Source organism: Loxodonta africana, chromosome 12, assembly GCF_030014295.1.
Source record: "Loxodonta africana isolate mLoxAfr1 chromosome 12, mLoxAfr1.hap2, whole genome shotgun sequence".
Classification (NCBI taxonomy): Eukaryota; Metazoa; Chordata; class Mammalia; order Proboscidea; family Elephantidae; genus Loxodonta; species Loxodonta africana.
The window spans coordinates 47,462,410-47,483,909 of record NC_087353.1 but is presented as its reverse complement, the minus strand read 5'-3'; the positions used below and the strand labels follow the sequence as shown (position 1 = coordinate 47,483,909).

Genomic DNA, 21,500 nt, shown 5'->3' with positions numbered 1-21,500 from the left:
ATACCCAGCCTGCTTCTTATAACCCCTTTTTAGTGAATGGTGTTCTTCAGCTAGGTGAAACCTGAGAGTTAGCCTTGACCACCTTGCTCTTTCACTCACAGCGTTCTGTTACATTTACCTCTTAAGTATCTCTAGAATCCATCCTTCACTATATCCACTCCTGCTTTCAGTTCAGACCATAATCAGTTTTTAAACTTTTTCTTTAAAAAAGCTTAAGTAATGTGCATACAGAAAAATGCACAATTCATAAGCCTATATCTTAGCGAATTCTCCAAAGTTGGCATACTCATGTAACCTCAGCACCCAGATCATAAAATAGAATATTACCAATATCCCAATTCCTTTCTGCCCCCTTCTTGTTATAACTTCTGCCCCTAAGTAACACCATAGATTGGTTTTGCCTGTTTTAGTACCTTATATAAATGGAATTATACAGTATGTACTCCTTTGTATCTGGCTTCTTCCTCTTAACGTATGTTCATGAAATGTATCAGTATTCCTGTGTATAGTGGTTGTTTGTGCGTTTTCACTACTACACAATATTTCCTTGTGTGAATATATTGAATTTATCTGTTCTGTTATTGGATAAGGAGCTCTGGTGGTGCAATGGTTAAGAGCTCAGCGGCTAACCAGAAGATGGGCAGTTCGAATCCATCAGCCACTCCTCGAAACTCCTATGGGGCAGTTCTACTCTGTTGTATAGGGTCACTATGAGTCGGAATCGACTCGACAGCCATGGGTTTGTTTTGTTTTGTTTTTTTGGTTATTGGATAGCTATTTCAGTAGCTTCCAGCATGTGGCTGTTATAAACATTCTTGTACATGTTGTTTGGTAAACATACATATTTTCTGTTGGGTATATACCTAAGAGTAGAATTGCTGACTCAGTGAGTATGTATATGTTTACTCTTAGTAATTACTGTCAAAGAGGTTTTCAGAGTAGTGGTGCCAGTTTGGATTCACTTTAGTTTCGCTTCCAGTCTGTCTTTATTCGTCCACCAAAATGATTCGTCTAACAGTTATGACCATGCCACTCTGCTTCTTTACATTTTTCTCATTGTCATTGGGTAAAATCCAGTGTCCTTTCTTAGCATGACACATTACCAACCAACCAGTTGCCATCGAATGGACTGCTACTCATGGCAACCCCATGCGTGTCAGGGTAGTACTGTGCTCCATAGGTTTTCTCTTTTTGGTTAGCAGTCTTTCTGACTTTTCTTTCTTTTAATTTTTATTGTGCATTAAGTGAAAGTTTACAAGTCAAGTTAGCCTAATACAAAAATTTATATACACCTTGCTATATATTCCTACTTGCTCTTCGCCTAATGAGACAGCACACTCCTTCTCTCTACCCTCTATTTCTGTGTCCGTTCAGCCAGCTTCTGTCCCCTTCTGCCTTCTCATCTCCCCTCCAGACAGGAGCTGCCCACACAGGCTTATGTGTCTACTTGATCCAAGAAGCTCACTCCTAACCGGTATCATTTTCTGTCCTACAGTCCAGTCTAATCCTTGTCTGAAGACAGTTGGCTTTGGGAATGGTTCTTGTCACTCCATAGGTTTTTCAGTGGCTGATTTTTCGGAAGTAGATCACCAGGCCTTTTTTTCAAGGCATCCCTGGATGGACTCGAACTGCCACCCTTTTGGGTAGCAGCCAAGCACATCAACCATTTGCACCACCCAGCAGTCCAATTCGCTCTTCCCTGCTTGTGCAGCCTCACTTCCTACTAGTATGCCTATACTCTTGATTGTTAGTTTGCAGCCTTTGCTGAATATTCAGAGCACTTACAGAGAAGCCTTTGTTTCATGACACATATCTACAGAATTAGAATATTTTAGAGTGATACCTGGGTAGATGCAGGGTCAAAAGCTCCACAGGTGATTCTAATGTACAGTTGGCGTTGAAAACCACTGTCCTATTCACACTAAACTACTTGTGTTTCCCAGGTGTAGCATGTACTTTAACACTTCCATGCCTTTGTAAATGTTGCCTGGAACACATCACTACCTTCCAACTACTCTCTTTTCCCCCTTCTCTTCCTTTGAGACAACCTGCAACCTCTTCTGAACCAGAAGCCATTAGGTAACCCTCTTCTGTAGTCTTATACACATATCATAACAGTATTAAAACTGTTGACTAAGTTCCTTCTCCTACCAGACAGTATTTCCTTTTTATTTGCATTCTAAAAACTTAATATAAAGCAGATCCAGTTTATTCTCTGTCTTTATCTTCTTGCTACAGTTAAAAGTAGCCCTCAAACATAATTTAGGGATGGGGGGCTTTTTTTTAATACGTTTCACAACCTAAAAGTTCATGTTCTCATGGATTCTATACCTGTAAGAAAAAAAGTTATAGTTTATAGCTCTGCTAAAATGGTTACAATTGGGCCACAGGCCCCAATCCCCAAAAGTCAAAAAGCAGAAGAGATTTTTTTTTTCTCCTCTGAGTGGGGCTGTATGAGAAGAATGCAGTTTGTGGCAGTTGTTAAGAGAGTGTGAGACATCATGTACCTCTTCCCTTCCTGATGTGTGCGGATGACTGCTGGTCTGGCCCAGCGAGAGGGTGATACAGCACAGAACAGACATAGTCTGTTGTCTACTGGTTTTCGTTTTTGTGAGAAGAGGTAACATGAGGGATTATTTTGATACGTAAAATGATTGTATGATGATGTTTGCACAAAAATCGATGCTCGCTAGTACTTTGAAGATGTTCATTTGTTTACCATTTTAGGTCTCGCTTCTCCATTTAAGCCAGTTATGGATACAAATTACTATTACTCAGGTCAGTAATATTAAAAACGAAATTTAGTAATATTTTGAACTTTCAGATATTTCATTATTTCTCTCTCACTTTTATGCAGCTGTGGAAAGAAATAACTTGATGAGGTTATCACTGAGCATTCCATTCACACCTGTGCCTCCAAGAGGTAAATCAAAAAAAGAAAAACCTTTACTAATACTTGATTTTTAGGTGTTACATAGAATATGGATGGGGACAGAACGAGGGATCACATTAAGAAGTGTCAGTTTCATATAAATTCTTCAGTAGTCTTAACTACTGCCGGGATCAGGTATACATAAATCGAAGGAAGAAGCATCCTAAGTACTAAATTCCTCTATTCTGGGATATCCAGAAGCAGTGGTGTATTCTGACTTAGAAAGGCTCTTGATCCATTATCCAGTAATGAAGCCTAGATAAATTGGTATTACAGGGACTGTGGAACAGATAATGCAGACCTCCTGTCTAAAGATTTTACTCAAAAGTGTTTAGAATTATGGTTCATTTCTAAAAATTTTTCCCCAAAATGTTCACAATTTTGAAAATGCCTATTACCTGTCAATACTAAATACACATGAATTCAGAGATATACTGTGGCAGTATTTTCTTGATTTCTTATCATTTGTTGCTTTTAAACTTATTAATATAAAACTACAACTTGGTCTTCTCATCTTCTATCCCTTAGCTAAAGATACCTGCTAAGTTTTATTTTATTTGGTCATTTTTTATGTTGTAATTTGAGTATAAAATGTGTCCGTTCATGTTGCAGGTGAGCTTGTCACTGTGTATCGCTTGGAGGAGAGTTCTCCCAACATACTAAATAACAGCATGTCTTCTTGGTCACAGCTAGGCCTCTGTGCCAAAATAGAATTTTTAAGTAAAGAGGAGATGGGAGGAGGTTTACGAAGAGCTGTCAAAGTACAGTGTACCTGGTCAGAACATGATATCCTCAAATCAGGGCATCTTTATATCATCAAATCTTTTCATCCTGAGGTGGTTAACACATGGTCGAGTATTTATAAAGAAGATACAGTTCTACATCTCTGTCTCAGAGTAAGTGCCAGTGAATGCATAACCAGCCAAAAAAAAGCGGACTATAATCTGAGCGTTATATTTTCACTTCTGAAGTATGATATACCAAATATAATCTTTGTTTAAATATTGAACAGGGTTCCTTCTCCCCCCCCCCCCCCCACGCCCATTCTGTAGGAAATTCAGCAACAGAGAGCAGCACAAAAGCTCACATTTGCCTTCAACCAAATGAAACCAAAATCCATACCATATTCTCCAAGGTAAATCTTTTTAAGTTTTTCTGGAATCTTTTATTATTCTGTGGATAGCAGTATCTTTTTTTTTTTAATTGTGCTTTAAGTGAAAGTTACAAATCAAGTTAGTCTCTCACAGAAAAATATATATATACCTTGCTATATACTCCTAATTGCTCTCCCCCTAATGAGACAGCACACTCCTTCCCTCCACTCTCTCTTTTCGGGCCCAGGGTTGCTATATACTCCTAATTGCTCTCCCCTTAATGAGACAGCACACTCCTTCCCTCCACTCTCTCTTTTCGGGCCCAGGGTTGCTATATACTCCTAATTACTCTCCCCCTAATGAGACAGCGCACTCCTTCCCTCCACTCTCTCTTTTCGGGTCCATTCGGCCAGCTTCCAACCCCCTCTGCCCTCTTATCTCCCTTCTAGACAGGAGATGCTACCATAGTCTCATGTGTCTACTTGATCTGAGAATCTCATTCTTCACCAGTATCATTTTCTATCCCATTGTCCAGTCCATTCCCTGTGTGGAGAGTTGGCTTTGGGAATGGTTCCTGTCTTGGGCTAACAGAAGGTCTGGGGGCCGTGACCTCTGGGGTCGTTCTAGTCTCAGACCATTAAGCCTGGTTTTTTGATGAGAATTTCGTGGTCTGCATCCCACTGCTCTCCTGCTCCCTCAGGGAGATAGCAGTATCTTTGGATCTTCATGATTGATGCTGAGTATTTAATTATTTACCCATTTTACAGGGCAGTTAGAATTTTATTAACAAAACTGATAGTAATACCTATAATTATTTTTCATAAGGTTCCTTGAAGTTTTTCTGCTGTATTGCCATTCGGCAGGACAGTGGTTTGCTGTGGAAGAGTGTATGACTGGAGAATTTAGAAAATACAACAATAATAATGGTGATGAGATTATCCCGACTAATACACTGGAAGAGATCATGTTAGCCTTTAGCCACTGGACTTATGAATATACAAGAGGGGAGTTACTGGTACTTGATTTGCAAGGTAAATTTATGAAAATATTGCTACGGGTAAAATGTGCAATAGGTTCTCACCTATTCATATGATCTGAATGATGGAAAACTGCTAACTTAAAAAAAAATAAAAAAACTTAAAAAAAAAGCTAACTTAGAGCTACGTAAAAGCTTACACGGGTAAAAGTTATTTAAGAAACCAGGTCATTCACAGCCATGAGGGCCCTAAATAGCTGGATCTGACTGCCTTAATTGTTGTGTAGGTGATGCAGGTGTTTTGATAAACAGAAATATGTGAAATCCCCCATCCTACAGTTACACTTGCAGCCTTGAGTCTTTTAAAAGTATAAAGAATATTCCTTTAGCACAAAAGGAAGTATCTCCCTTGTTCCTGGTGTTTATGTTACCTATTACTGCAAATTAAACTACTGCCTAAAAACAACCACCATTTTATTTGCTTAATCTTCTGTGGTTCAGGAATTTGGACAGTGCTGTCCAGGGCAGATGGTTGGAAACTAGCTGAGATAGCTTGACCAGAGTCATATTTTGAGGTCTCAGTTCATTATCCGCTGAATTCCTACAGGTGGTCTCTCCATGTGGCTAACTAGTTTGAGCTTTCTCACAGCGTGGTTGTCTCAGGTATTGGGCTTCTTATATGGCAACAGCCTTTCTCCCAGGAAAAAAAAACAGAAACTCTTAGGGCTAGGCCCAAAACTGGCCCAGATCCCTTCTGCCACATCTTACTGGTCAAGGCAATTAACAAGGACAGCCCATATTCAGGGTGAGAGGAAATAGATGGGTGAAGTTTCATCTGTACAGGGAGAGAAAAATTGATTATAGTTTATTGTTATCGACGGACTCTATCATATACAGACAGTCCCTGGGTTATAAACAAAATCCCTTCCTAAGTTTAAGTTGAATTGTAGGTAAGTTGGAACAGGTACATATGGTTCTTATTTAGCATCAGTTGGTCAAATGTTTGTCCCAGTATGTAGTATGTATTTTTTTTATATGCATATAAAACACTTAAGAAACACTTCCAAACCACACAGTGTTTTCACTAGTGTCACAAAGTAGTGAGTGAATTATGGACCTCAAAAATATGTGTCAGCTTGGCTAGGCCATGATTCCCAGTATTGTGTGATCGTCCACCATTTTGTCATCTGATGTGATTTTTCTAAGTGTTCTAAATACTACCTCTATGATGTTAGTGAGGCAGGATTAGAGGCAGTTACGTTAATGAGGCAAGACTCAATCTACAGAATTAGATTGTGTCTTAAATCTATCTCTTTTGAGATATAAAAGAGAAAAGCAAGCAGAGAGACTCGGGAACCTCATACCACCAAGAAACAAGAACCAGGAGAATGACACATTCCTTAGACCGGGGCCCTTGTACTGAGAAGCTCCTTGACCGGGGAAGATTGATAACAAAGATCTCCCCCAGAGCCTTCCCCTGGAGCTGGCACCCTGAATTCGGACTTCTAGCCTCCCAGACTGTGAGAAAATAAATTTCTCATTGTTAAAGCCATCCACTTTTGTGGTATTTCTGTTTTAGCAGCACTAGATGACTAAGATAGCATTTAACTCAGATTTTTAAAGGCTTGATGGCATTCCTTTCTTAAGTATGAGTTGTCCTTAAGTCAGATGTTTGTAACCCAGGGGCTTACCTGAATGTAAGGAGCTCAGGTGGTACAATGGTTAAGTCTGTGGCTGCTAACTGGAAGGTTGGCAGTTCTAATCCACCAGCAGCTTCGTGTGAGAAAAGACTTGGCAATCTGCTCCTATAAAGATTTAAAAAAAAAAAATAGTGCTATCGAGTCGTTTCCGACTCATAGCGACCCCATAGGGTTTCCTACAGCCTAGGAAATCCTATGGGGCAGTTCTACTCTGTCGTATAGGGTTGCTATGAGTCAGAATCAACTTGATGGCATACAGCAACAATATCATATATGTGAAAGAATAAAAATGAAATTGTATCTTGGTGAGGGCAGCTCTGTTGGGGGTAGTTTCTAATCAGCTTCACAGCAGGGGCAAAGGAAAAGTTAAATTGAGCCGTTTTCTAGCTCTGCCTGGATAATACTTTCACAATTGAGCTTCCAAAATTTTTCTCCCTAAAGAGCAGTCTTATTTTCAAATGGAAATACAGATCAGATTTTAAAATCTCCTGCGAACATTTATTGGCATGATCATTACTCTGAGTCTTCTCATTTTACAGATACCCCAAATATAAAAGATTTGCTGAAAATCAAATAATTGGTATTGATTCAGCTCAAGACCAAAAATCTGTATAAAAACAACCGTGCTTTTTGTCATTTGTTGTTATTGTTGTGTGCCGTCGAGTCATTTCTGACTCATATGGACCCTAAGGAAACCCTGGTGGCGCAGTGGTTAAGTGCTACGGCTGCCAGCCTGAAGGTCAGCAGTTCAAATCCACCAGGTGCTCCTCGGAAACTATGGGGCAGTTCTACTCTCTCCTGCAGGGTTGCTATGAGTCGAAATCGACTCGATGGCACTGGGTTTGGTTTTTGGTTTTTTATTGACCGTATACGACAGAATAGAACTGCCCCATAGGGTTTCCTAGGCTGCAGTCTTTTCAGAACCCGATTGCCACATGTTTCTTCTGTGGAGTGGCTGCTGGGTTCAAACCCCTAAACTTTTGGTTTGCAGGTGGGCACTAAGCCACTGCACCATGAGTTTCTGTATCAGTGTTATCAGTAATAAAGTTCATATTTTTATCTCCATCTGCCTACAATTGAGAATTGTGTGAAAATTCAGGTAGGGATGCAGCTAAAATGGTATCCCAGAAGAAATTTACAACTTCAAATGTATGTCTTTTTGTGAGAAAAAAAAATTTTTTTTTTTTTCTATAGTTCATCATTTTATGTAAATGATGAAGTGGTACAGATATGTCTTATTAGGCCAATCCAATTAAGTAAAAAAATCTTTATTAAAGTATATTCTCAAATAAGTGTCAGTTTCCTTGAGGCATGCATAAGAAGTGAAGCCAAAATAGATTTTGTCTGATGTGTGAAAATAAATACAATGGAGGCTTTTTTTCTTTCTTTTTTCATTGTAGTGGTTTTCCCACCAGATGGGGATATATTTACACACACACACATATACATATATATATTACCTTTTTTAACATATCATGGATGTCCTCTAGGTAATTACTCATATATCTCAGTGATTCCTGATTGTCTGCAGTATGGAGGGTATAGCATGATTTATACTCCCATGTTAATAGACATTCCCCGATTAATAGAAAAAAGTACACTCTTTTGAATAATTTAACACTGATGGTTGATAATGATGTAAAATCTCTCTGGACTTTTTATTATGCAAATACCAATGTTTATATGAATTATGTCTTTTTTATATATACATATATAGGTGTGGGTGAAAATCTGACTGACCCATCTGTGATAAAAGCAGAAGAAAAGAGGTGATACTGAGTTGTAACAATTTCACTAAGACATATTTTCATATTTTTAAATTCTGCACTTCTATTTACATAATACTTTTTTTTTTTTTTTTTAACTACCAATTCCACAGATCCTGTGATATGGTTTTTGGCCCAGCAAATCTAGGAGAAGATGCAATAAAAAATTTTAGAGCAAAACATCACTGTAATTCTTGCTGTAGAAAGCTTAAACTTCCAGGTAAACGTTTTCTTAATCAGAATAATGTTATAACTGTTAACAGAGTTGATTACCGTAATATGAGGCCAAAGGCACAAAAATTTGTTTTCTAAATGGCTTCAATTGTGCCAGCTTCAGCTGCTCCTACACAGATGCACATTTTTGGTTATAAATGGAACAAACAGGAAAATACAAGTGAATCTGCGATTTCTTTCATTACTGATAAAAACAAAGTTCACTAATAAGTATTATGTGTCTGCTGGATGCCAGGAGTTGTGCTTGGTTTTTGAAATATGATAGTGAACAAGACAGACATGGTCCCAACCCGTCAGGGAGTGTTAGTTGGCAAGGTTTATAGGCATTTACATGACTATGGTAAATATCAAGCCAGAGAAAGAAGAGGTCAGACTATATAGAACATGTAAGCATGTTAGCTCAAACTTCGAGGTAAGGGAGTACTGCCTGGGGGAACTGCCATATTTGCCTGAACCTGAAAGATTAGTAGACTTTAAGGTTAACCTGGCAAAGAGTTGGGAAAAGAGTATCCCATGAAGCAACAACAGGAACTACAAATATATTCTCTCATGATAGTAGCATCATCTTTGTATTACTAAATTGCAATTTATAGCACAGACCACTAGTTTTCTCCCTTTGGTGTTCCTCAGAATCCCCTGTGGAAATTTTTTTCATTGTGGTTTTCATTTGCAATTCTCTAATAACTAATGGTGTTGACTCTTTTCATGTACTTATTTACCATTTATTTATGTTTCTTGATGAAGTATCTGGTTCAAATCTTTTGCCCTTTTTTTGCGGGGAAGAGGTTATTGAGTTTTGAAAGTTCATTTGTATTTTAGATACAAGTCCTTTGTCTGATGGGTAATTTGCAAATATTTTCTCCCATTCTGTGATTTGTTTTACTCTCTAAACAGTGTTTGTAGAACAAAAGTTTTTAATTTTGTTGAAGTCTACCTTACAAATTTTATCTCTTACGGGTTGTGCTTTTGGAACCATATCTAAGAACTCTTTGCCTAATCCAGTCATGGATATTTCGTTTATTACATTTAGGTCTCTAATCCATTTGAGTTAAGTTTTGTTAAAATTTTAATTGAAATGATGTGAGTTACAATTCAAGGTTCATTTTTTGGTGGGGAGAGGCATATGGATATCTAATCATTCTAGTACCATTTGAGAAAGACTACCCTTTGTTGAATTGCCTTGCACTTTTGTCAAAAATCAGTTTAACATGTTTGTATGGATCTATTTCTGGATTCTCAGTTCTTTTCCATTAATCTGTGTGTCTATCCGATGGTCCCTGGGTGGCACAAACAGTTAAGTGCTTGACAGTTAAGCTGAAAGGTTGGCAGTTGGAATCTACCCACAGGCACCTTGAAAAAGAAAAAAATTACTCTTTGGGCTACCAAAACCAAGCCAAACCCATTGTCAATTCTGACTCAGGGCAACCTTATAGGACAGAGGAGCCCTGCCCCATAGGGTTTCCAAGACTGTAATCTTTACGGAAGCAGACTGACATATCTTTCTCCTCCAGAGTGGCTGGTGAATTCGAACAGCTGACCCTTCGGTTAGCAGGCAAGTACTCTAACCACTGTGCCACCACAATTTCTTCTTTGGAGTACAGACTCCCTTATTCCCAGTTCTTTTAATCAAAGAGAAGGATTTCCTCATAATTTAGGTGCTCATCCAGCTGCCATCTCCCCAGGCCACCCTCTTCATGATGGGGGCTTGTCTTGGGTCAGTGTCAGAGGAGCAGAAAGAGAAACATCCTCTAACCTGAGAGAGAGGGCGTGTCTTAGAGCTTTGTCTTTTTGTGCTTATTGTACATTTCTGGGATCAGGTTGCCTTCAAGTCTAAACTAGAGATGTGGAAGGGAAAAGAACCAGAACACTCACTGCCTGTAGGTTATTTTTCAGGTTTTTATTCCCTCCCCCAATCTGTCTGCTCTATACTTTTGAGAAGTCTCAGATAGGTGTTTATATATTCTGTGAGAGGTTTTTACTTGTAATCACTGGGAGAGAGAGGGGGATGTGCTTGGTCTATTTTAGCCAGAACTAGAACCTATGATAGTGAATTTAATAGGCAACCAATATAATTTTTATTTGGTGTTTTGGATACAACGCAAGTTTTAATAGCATGTGTACTTTTAAAATTATCATTATAATCAGGATTTTATAGCTGGGAGGAACTTAGAAACAATCCAACCCAAGTCCCACATTTTACAGGTGTTATAATCAGAAGGGAAACCCTGGTAGCATAGTGGTTAGGTGCTATGGCTGCTAACGAAAAGGTTGGCAGTTCGAATCCGCCAGGCGCTCCTTGGAAACTCTACAGGGCAGTTCTGCTCTGTCCTATAGGGTTGCTATGAGTCAGAGTCGACTCGACGGCAGTGGGTTTGGGTTGTATCATCAGAAGGTCCTGATTTGCCCGTGGTTACACGATTAACAGCATAATCAGGACTTGAACTACAATTGCATGTCCACTGTTCTTTTGTACAATACAGCTACAAATTAGTTTGTATTCCCTGTAGGATCACTATCAATCAGAATCAACTTGACAACAGCAGGTTTGGTTTTGGTTTGGAAGGCCATATGTGTACATACTCTTGCATAAAAAGTATTAAAAAGATAATTCATACAGTAGCAAATATGTATTTGGACCATTGAATTAGACTGTGCCTCAAGTTAAAATTAACAGCTCATATTCTGAGTATTTTATATGAAGATAAAATTATATGGGTATATGCATGACTGAAGTTAAAGTTAAAAATTTGCTATTACTGTATTGCATTCACCAATTCTGTAACTATTGTCATTATGTGAATTCATTTTGTCCCATAGTTATAAATGCAATCTACATACTGATAGTACCAAATTTATCTGAAGACTTCTTTCCTGAGCTCCTGTTTCTTACATTCAGTTGCTACATTTTACTTGGATATCCTAAAGCATCTGTATAGCAGCATGTGCATTCCAGAACTCTTGATTCCCATCTCCAACCCCTATACACAAAATTCTGCTTCCCCATCTCATTTATGGTTACCAGAAACCTAAGAGCTAGCCCCGTTTCCTCTTTTCCCTTACCTGCTTAGTGGATTCATCAAATCCTGTCAACTCTAATTCTGAAATCCCCCTCAGATTCATTTCTTTTTATCTTCATTGCTGCCGTCTTGTTTCCTGGACTGCTGCCAAGCTGCCTTTAACTAGTGTCTCCATGGCAATCAGTATAGTCTTTTAAAACAAAACAGATTATATTTCTCCCCTGCTTAAAATCTTGTAATGACTTTTCATTGCAATATGTACTCCTTACCATAAAAAAGCTGACAAAAAAAAAAAAAGAGTTGCCATAGAGTTGATTCTGACTCATGGCGACCTCATGTCAGAGTAAAGCTGTGCTCCGTAGGGTTTTCAGTGGTTGATTTTTTTGGAAGTAGATCACCAGGCCTTTCTTCTGAGGTGCCTCTGGGTAGACTTGAACCTCCGGCCTCTCAGAAGCTGAGCACTTAGCCATTTGTGCCACCCAGGGGCCCTTAGGTTATATCCCATAAATCAAGGATTGGCAAACGTTTTCTGTAAATACATGGTAGTAAATACTTTAGGCTTTGTGGGCCATATGGTCTGTGTCACAGCTACTCAACTCTACTGTTGTAACGCCTTAGACAATATGTAAATGAATGAGTGTGGCTGTGTTCCAGTAAAACTATTTAAAGAAACAGGCAGCAGGCCATATCTGGCCCACAGGCCATAGTTTGCCAACCCTTGGGCCCTTAACTGCTGCTCTGACCTCACTTTTCTACCATCTTTCCTTCTTCGAGTACATGCAAGCCACACCACCTTCTTGCTATGGTTAGAACACACCAATTCCATTTCCTTCTCATAGTCTTTGTAGTTGGCTTTCCCTCTGCCTAGAACATTCCTTCTAGAGCTTTAATAGGTCACTTCTCAATATTCAGATCACCACTCAAATGTCACCTTCTCTGCTTTTCTTCCAGCCCTGTGTAAAAAGTATCATCCTATACCATCCCCCATCTAGTCCTCATCACATTCTTCATCAGAGTACTTGTTACTTGAAATTCTGTCATTTTTCTGTTTGCTTGTTTTCCTTTGCCCATTACAGATTAAGTTCTATGAAAGCAAGGACTTTGCCTTGGTCATTGTATAGTAATTATTTGTTGAATGAATTTTATTTTTATGACTAATTTATAACTTAACCTGGTTTAAAAAAATAGATCTAATATGTTCATAGGAAAATTAACTTAGAAAATGTTCTTAATCCTCCACTTCTAAAAAATACTTTTTTTCTTTCTTTTTTTGTTGGGGGTGGGTAAATGTAGATCTGAAGAGGAATGATTATACGCCTGATAAAATTATATTTCCTCAGGATGAGCCTTCAGATTTGACTCTTCAGACTGGAAATTCTGCCAAAGAATCAGAATCAACTAATTCTATTCGTTTAATGTTATAATATTACTGAATCATTGGTTTTGCCTACACCTCATAAAAATGTTACTGTGTCACCTTTCCTTCAGGAGGAATTGTTTGGTAATATAGAAAGGAATATGCAAATTGAATTTGCTGACTCTAGCACAGTTAATAGCCCAATATTCTTTTGATCTAATTAAGCTAGTCAGTCAAGAAACTCCCTGTAGGATACAGCTGACAGCTGATAAGTTTTAAAGGTGAAGGAAAATTAGTATTTATTTATAACTGTTTAAAGGGCTCTTTTTAGCAAAGAATTTCATTTAATTTTGTTCTGATGAGGGCAGTCCCCTCTCATGTGGTACAATACCATTAACCAAAGTTAGGTGTAATGCAGATTTTATTTGGCAGCTGGGTTACTACCATTTGGCTAGAGAAATGAAGAAATCATCTAACCTTTTGGTTAAGTGGAAGTCAAAGATCTTCCTGGGTGCATTCATTGAAATCTTAGTGATGATGTCACTAGTTCCCAGCTAGATGGAAAGGAGGACTTGTTATAATTTTAGATTGACAGGGATATAAGGAGTCTGAGCTGAAGACCATTTTGTAAGAGAGACTTTATGAATCAGGGTTAGGCTCCTTATTTAAAGATAGAGCCAGTTTTTTGTAAGTAGAACCCAAATTGTGCAAAAGTATTACTTTTTTTTTTTTTTCACATTGTTTTATCAAGTCACTCAAGTAGAAGAAAACTGATAGACTGGAATAACCTAAATATATAAAAGGATAAATTTGACTCACTGTTCAAAAGAAGTTACCTTGTAAGAAAAGTTAAAGTGCTTTTTCCTATTCATGTCTGTAGTGACAGCCTGGAAGTTACATCTCCAAAGATGTTATTGACCAGTATATCAAATCAAAATGTAAACATGATCTCTTGCATACATTTTAAATTGTGTAGGAACACTGAATGTGAGTAGTTTTTGTGGTACTTATTTAAGAAATTGAGTTGTATTATCATTATGTGATATCGGGAGATTGCAATGCAACTTCATGCCAATAAAATGTAACTCAGCTGCCCCAGATATTACTGAATATTCAACAACAGAAAGCTTTTCATCTGACTTAAGCTTTTTCCTTTTTTTTTCTTTTTGTTTGTTTTCTAGGTACTAATTGTAATTTTTTTTTGAGAGGGAGCAGTGTAAAGCTTACTTGTATTCAGTAGTGTATCTCATAGATACAGACAGGGCAAGAAGAGATAAGCTGTTTAAATAGTGTTTATATGGGGAAGAGAAAGTGTATTACTTAAAGATATTGTACTATATACATTTTGTATATCAAATCTTTAAATGAAATTAAAATAAATTTATTCTTGTTTACAGATGTTTCATGAGTTTTGTCATTCTGAAAGCTACCTCACATTTTCAGAGTATCTTTTTTTTTTTTTTTTAATGAACCATCTGCGCACATGCTTTTTGATATCCTATTGTACGGTGTTTTAAAGTGATCTTGGGTTCTTTTTTTTTTTTCTTTCTATTTCTTGCTATGTCAGAAAAGGAATATGGGTTGTCTGCTGATGTTTGATTTTATGTGGATTATTTCAGCACGAGAATAATGGCTGACATTTACATAGTGCTTCATATGTTCTAGGTATTACTCTTAAGTATCTTACCAATATTAGCTCATTTATCATAACAATATTATGAAACAGGCACTATTGTCCTGTTTTGGTGGTGTTTCAAATAAAAATATCCACAATTATCTAAAAAGGTTATTAAAACACTTCTCCCCATACAAAAAAAAAAAAAAAAAACCCACTGCCATAGAGTCGAGTCTCATAGCGACACTATAGGACACAGTAGAACTGCCCGATAGGGTTTTCAAGGAGCGGCTGGTGGATTTCAATGGCCAGTCTTTAGGCTTATCAGCAGAACTCTTAACCACTGCTCCACCAGGGTTCCCCTCCTCATACAAAGCTACAGTAATCAAAACAGTGTGGTACTGGCATAATGATAGACATATAGATCAGTGGAATAGAAACCCTCACATTTATGGTCAGTTGGTTTTCAACAAGGGTGCCAAAATAATTCACCAGGGAATAATGGTCTTTTTCAATAAATCATTTGAGATGACTGGATACTCCCATACAAAAGTTGGACCCCTATATACAAAAATTTTACAGATGGAAGACCCAAATATAAGAGCTAAAATTATGAAACTGAAGAAAACATAGAGGTAGGATTAGGTAATGGTTTCTTAGATATAATAACAAAAGCATAAGCAACCAAAGGAAAAATAGACATAGTGGACATCATCGAGATTAAAAACTATTTTGCTTCAAAGTACACCATCAAGAAAATGGGAGTTTTGCAGATCGTGTATTTGATGAGAATTTGTATTTCAAATAAAGAACTCATATCTCAACAATAAAAAGACAACTAAAAAATGGGCAGAAAATCTGAATAAACATTTCTCCAGAGCAAATGGCCAAAAAGAACATGAAAAGATGCTCCACATCATTAGCTATCAGGAAAATGCGGATCAAAACTAATGAGATTTTATTTCACATGCACTAAAACCAATTGCCCTTGAGTCAGTCCTGACTTACATGATGAGTAATATGCAGTGAATTACTTATTATGGCCCTTCGAGCCAGTCTTTGTGCTTCCACACAATGATTGGGTGGAACTGGACAGCTTGCTAAGAATGCAAATAAGGTGCATGGAACCCTAGGGGAGTAGGACCCTAATGAGGAGATTGGTCAGTTTTGCCAGCCCGCTAGGCTTAAAAGAACCAATCCCACAGCAGAGGGTGGCCTTACTACCACCAAGAAGAAGAGACAGAAGCAAAGCGTATCTTCTGGATCCAGTGTTCCGGAGCTGAGAACCTCTTAGACCCAGGAAACAGCTGTAACACTGGAGGTGGGGAGAAGTAGCAGCAAAGAAATGGCAGCAGAACCAGGAAACAGGCACAAGAAGGGCGGGGTAAACTTCCCTGCCCACGGAACTAGGCAGCTGCAGCAGGTATGACAACCAACAGAGCAATAGAACTGAGCGCCTTTGGGCAGGCTACTGATGGAATGGGGTGCTCTGGGCACTTACTGGCAGAACTGAAGAGCTTTGTAACACTTGCTCAAGCAGAACAGAGGCTGGGCCAGGCCAAGTGACTGAGGGATGAGAAGCCGAGTGCCAGAGAGAGGCCTGCCTGCGAGCACAGCTGAAAAGAGGCTGTCCTGATCAGAGAACTGTATCCTGAGCTGTTCCTGATCTGAATTGTAACCTGTTACTTTCCTAGTAAACCCCATAATCTTGAGTATTGTCTGTGACTTCCTTGGCCATTTCCAATTAATTATCAAATTCAGCGAAGAGAGTGCCTTGGGAGGCAGAGCTCATGCAAGAATTGGTAAAAAGATTGGAGGGTGGAGCTTTGTTTGACTTCTGCCTCAGAGGACTCAGCCTTGGCCTGATGGTGATCTTGATTCTTCCTCCTAATGAAGTTAGAGGAGGTCAGATGTCCACACTGCCATTTGTACAGTGACCCCATGTGTATCAGCGTAGAACTGTTCTCCATAGGCTGCTTTTTTTGAACATAGTTTGCCAGGTCTTTATTTCAAGGTGCCTCTGGGTGGACTCGAACCTCCAACCTTTCAGGTAGCAGTGAACACATTAATCATTTGCACCATGCAGGGACTCCTTCACACCTACTAGAATGGACATTAAAAAAAAAAAGTGTTGGAAGGGATGTGGCGAAATTAGAACCCTCATACACTCCTAAAAACAACAAAAAACCAAACTCATTGCCATCGAGTCGATTGCGACTCATAATGACTCCATAGGACAGAACAGAACTGCCCCATAGGGTTTCCAAAGAGTGGTGGATTGAAACTATTGACCTCTTGGTTAGCAGCCAAATTCTTAACCCACTATGCCACCAGGCCCCCCATACACTTCTAGCGGGAATGCAAAATGGTGTGGCTGCTTTGGAAAAGAGTTTGGCAGTTCTTCAAAAGCTTAAACAGTTATGACTCAGCGATTTCATTCCTATTTACCCAAGAGAAAAGTATACAAAAACCGATATAAAAATTCATAGCAGCATTATATGTAATAGCCAAAAAGTAGAAACAATCCAAATGTCCATCAACATGGTATATACTTATAACTGAATATTATTTAGCAATAAAAAGGAATTAAATACTGATGCATAGTACATCTTATGGGACTTTGAATTCTGTAGCTACTGCGCTTTGTAACATCAAGTATGTAAGTATACACTGCAATGCAGAAAACACATGGAATGTTGGGCTAGATAGACCTGCACTTGCACTTTTGCTAAGCCACTTATTCCATGTGTGACTTGGCCAATTGAGCAACACTTTCTGATAATACTTAACCTTATAGTATTGTTGTGAAGACGCAGTGAGTTAAGTGCTCAGCACATAAACCAAACACCAAACCCATTGCTGCCAAATCGATTCCAACTCGTAGCGATCCTATAGGACAGAGTAGGACTGCCCCGTAGATTTTCCAAGGAACACCTGGTGGATTTGAACTGCCGACCTTTTGGTTAGCAGGCATAGCACTTAACCACTATGCCACCAGGGTTTCTGCTCAGCATGTAGAAGTACACAAATACTAGGTCCCTTCATGACACCTTTCCTTCCAAGTTCCAGTGAAGAAAGGAGGACATGCTGGAGAATAGAGAACATTCCGACTGATTTTTCTGCTTTACAAAAGAATTCATTATCCTTTAATTCATTATTTACAGATATTTCTTCCCCTAGTATAATTAAAATATGAGCACATGCTTAAGAAATAATGTAAATGTGTATAATGTGTGTCAAAGTGCACAAGTTTGTTCCACATTTATCTCTAAGATTTTAGGCATTTTTATGTTATCCTCTGTTATGGATTGAATTGTGTCCCCCCAAAATATGTTAAGAGTCCTGACCTCTATACCCGTGTATGTAATTCTATTTGGAAATAGGTTTTATTTGTTATGCTAATGAGGCCATACCAGTGTAGGGTACATCCTAGACCCAATCAATCTGAGTGATACAAAGAGACAAGGAGACACAAACAGGGGAAGACAGACGCTATTTGGGGAAGATGGAGGGAGAAGAATCTGCAGTCCCAGGATTGCCAGCTACCAGAAACTGAAATAGCAAAGAAGGACCTTCCCCTAGAGCCACACTGGACTTCTAGCCTCCTGTACTGTAAGAAAATTAATTTCTGTTCTATACAGCCACCCACTTGTGGCATTTCTGTTACAACAGCACTAGCAAACTAAGACTGTAAGTGAAATTAGTGTGGGGGGGGAGCATAAAAAGTAGCCACAAGCACCAACTTTAAAACAAGAATTTCAGTACAGTAACTGTGCAAATGCTCAATCATATACATATGCACATATAAGAAAGGAAAACAATGGAAATATGCATAGAGAATTGGAAACAGCAAATAGATCCAAGAGATCAATAGATTATTATCCATATGAGGGTAAAGGCTTGTATTTTATTCACTATTTTACACGTAGCACAATGACTAGCACAAAGTAGGTGCACAATAAATACCTGGGTTAGTGAATAAGAAACAGTAACTAGAAGGAATTCCAGAGTGAGAGTACAGCTAGAAGGAAGGAAATAAAAGGACTTGCTCCATGCCACATTTTGGTGACATGCAAACAAAGAGGGGAAAAAGTTTACAAAGGAAGAAAATCAGCTTGACATCTGTCTTAGGCTGGGTTCTCTATAGAAGCAAAATGAGTAAATCATATAAATATATAGAGAGACGTATATCAAGGAAATGGCTCGTGATTGTAGAGGCTGGAATGTCCCAAGTCCAAGGATCAGGGCTCTTGCTCACAGGCTGTGAAGATCCATGAATCCCAAGATTGGCAGACAAGACTGCAAGGCGTCTCCTGATTCACACAGCTGCAGGGGCTGGTGAACCCAAGATCGGCAGGTCTTGCAGGGCTCCCACTCACAAGCTGTGAAGATCGACGAATCCCAAGATTGGCATATAAGCTGATAGCTCAAGGTCCAAGTTCCAAGAACCAGAGGTCAGACAAACAGGAGGCAGCTGCAGAATCCAGAGTGAGCAAAAAGCCAGAATGTCTGCTTATGTTCAGATGCAGTCCACAACCCCAAGGAAAATCCCCTTCAACTGATTAGCTACTCACTGCAGATTCCATCGTGAAAGTGATCACATATAAACACTGAGATTCATGGCCCAGCCAAGTTGACACAGTTTTAACCATCACAGTTCACCCCTTGTCAACTTGGCACATGTACACATCTCCTTAAACCACACGTAATCTCTGAATGCAGAGAATTATAAAATCATACTTGTGCCTAACATGATACAACTAAAACGCATCTTATATTTTATAAGTGAAGGAAACAAAAATACTTGATGCACAACAAAGCAGAAATACTCGTAACAATTACAGTCCTCATTTCTGCAACTAGTCACGTGGCCGTAACTGGTATTTAGAAGTGCCTTTTTCCACCACCCATTCTGTATAACTTTGCCCTCATCAAGCACTCAGCTGGTCATGGCTTTTTGTCTGTGGGGTAACCCAAGCCTTCATTTCTGAAGGGTCTGGGTCATTAGCAGTAATGTGGGAATTGGGTGGCTGTAGTTTTCCATTGATTTTAATCACAGGGCATGGTAGTACTAAGAGACATCATAAGGGATCTGTTGCATTTCAGGCATACTCTACTTTCATTATGTAACATCAATCCAATTTCCTCTTGGTAATCACGATCAATCACACCAGCCAATATGGTAACTCCCTTCTTTGCCTGTTGATCAAGAGGCATAAGGAGCCCCAAGTGGCCAGGTGGCATTCTTAGCTTCTAGTTCAATGGAATCAGTGATGTGTCTCCAGGTGGGAGCATTCCTCCCTTTGGAACTAAGACCACTAGGCCTACAAAGAATAAGGTCGTGGGGACAGGAATCAAAAATCTTGTAAGTGGGTCACTGGGGTAATAGTGAGTGCTGCCACTTCCCTTTCTGTCCCAATTCCTAGACCCATGAATCCTGGCTATGGGAGAAACAGCATCATATATTCGACGCTGGTTTAGAGTATAAACAGCCTCCTGAAGAACATTGCCCCAACCCTGCAAGGTACTGTCACCTAGCTGGCACTGTAATTGTGTCTTTAGAAGGCTCTTCTATCATTCAATCAAGCCAGCTGATTGAACCCCTCAAGGGATGGTGCCATATTGGAGACACAGTGTTGGTCTCTGCTGCTGGCGGATTGGGCACTCAGCAGTGGTTGTAGCCAAGTCAGCCTTGGTGAATAGACTTCCATGTTGCTGGGCCCATGCATAACCTCCATCCCTGCCACCATGGCCACTTTTTTCATGAGCACATTGATCAATGACAGGAGTACATGGGGAAAGAGGATGACTGGTTTCCACACAACATGTCATCCTGTCCACTTGATTGTTAAAATCATGCTCTGCTGAAGTCACCCTTTGGTTAGCATTCACATGAGACACGAATGTCTTCAGTTCTTTGTCCCATTCAGAGAGGTCTATCCAAATATCTCTTCCCCATACCACCTTTTCTCCAATCTTCAAATCATGTTCCTTCCATGTCTCTGACCATCCAGCCAAACCATTGGCCAAAGCTCATGAATCAGCATACAATCACGCATCTGGCCATTTGTCCTTCCAAATAAAGTGAACAACCAGGTGCACTACTTGAAGTTCTGCACATTGAGAGGATTTCCCTTCACCATTGTCCGTCAGGGAGAGGTCCCAAAAAGGGGCTGTAGTGCTGCCACTGTCCACTTCGGAGTGGTGCCTGCATAGCTGCAGAACCATCTGTAAACCAGCACAAGTTTTCTCTTCTTCAATCAACTGATCATAAGGAACTCCCCATGAGGCCATAGGTGCAGAGACTGGGAGATGGAAGGTAATGTGACAGGAGTGGAGACCATGGGCATTCAGGCTACTTCCTCATGCAACTTGTGCCTTCAGGTCCTGCTTGGGCCTGATCTCATATATACCACTTCCATTTAATGGTGGAGTGCTGCTGTGCACATCCAACTTTATGACTCTCTGGGTCAGACAACATCCAGTTCATGATGAGCAATTCAGACCACATGGTGACTTGATGTCTTGTGGTTAAGCCTTCAGTCTCTACTAAGGCCCAGTAACAAGCCAAAAGCTGTTTCTCAAAAGAAGAGTAGTTATCTGCAGAGAATGGCAGGGCTTTGTTCCAAAATCCTAAGGATCTGCTCTGTGATTCACCAATAGGGGTCTGCCAAAGACTCCAAATAGCATCTCTATCTGCCACTGACCCTTCAAGCACGATTGGATCAGCTGCATCATATGGCCCAAGTGGCAGAGCGACTTGCACAGCAGCACGAAACTGTTGCAGAGCCTTCCCTTGTTCTGGGCCC

General features: G+C 39.4%; 1 protein-coding gene across 5 annotated transcripts in view; it reads left to right on the top strand.

Moving 5' to 3' along the window:
- The window catches only part of TRPM7 (transient receptor potential cation channel subfamily M member 7), a 162,677-nt gene extending 148,189 nt beyond the window's left edge, over positions 1 to 14,488 (top strand). The window contains exons 33-41 of one of the 5 annotated variants that reach the window (XM_010600064.3): positions 2,728 to 2,778; positions 2,858 to 2,923; positions 3,545 to 3,828; positions 3,985 to 4,067; positions 4,852 to 5,057; positions 8,420 to 8,471; positions 8,582 to 8,688; positions 10,214 to 10,254; positions 13,013 to 13,058. In XM_010600064.3, the coding sequence (XP_010598366.1) occupies positions 2,728 to 2,778; positions 2,858 to 2,923; positions 3,545 to 3,828; positions 3,985 to 4,067; positions 4,852 to 5,057; positions 8,420 to 8,471; positions 8,582 to 8,688; positions 10,214 to 10,239 (875 nt within the window). In that variant the 3' untranslated portion in view covers positions 10,240 to 10,254; positions 13,013 to 13,058. Of the gene's footprint in view, positions 1 to 2,727; positions 2,779 to 2,857; positions 2,924 to 3,544; positions 3,829 to 3,984; positions 4,068 to 4,851; positions 5,058 to 8,419; positions 8,472 to 8,581; positions 8,689 to 10,213; positions 10,255 to 13,012 lie in introns of all 5 variants that reach the window. The other 4 variants (XM_064295202.1, XM_064295199.1, XM_064295200.1 and 1 more) reach the window with 4 other exon arrangements.
- Positions 14,489 to 21,500: the final 7,012 nt, after the last annotated feature.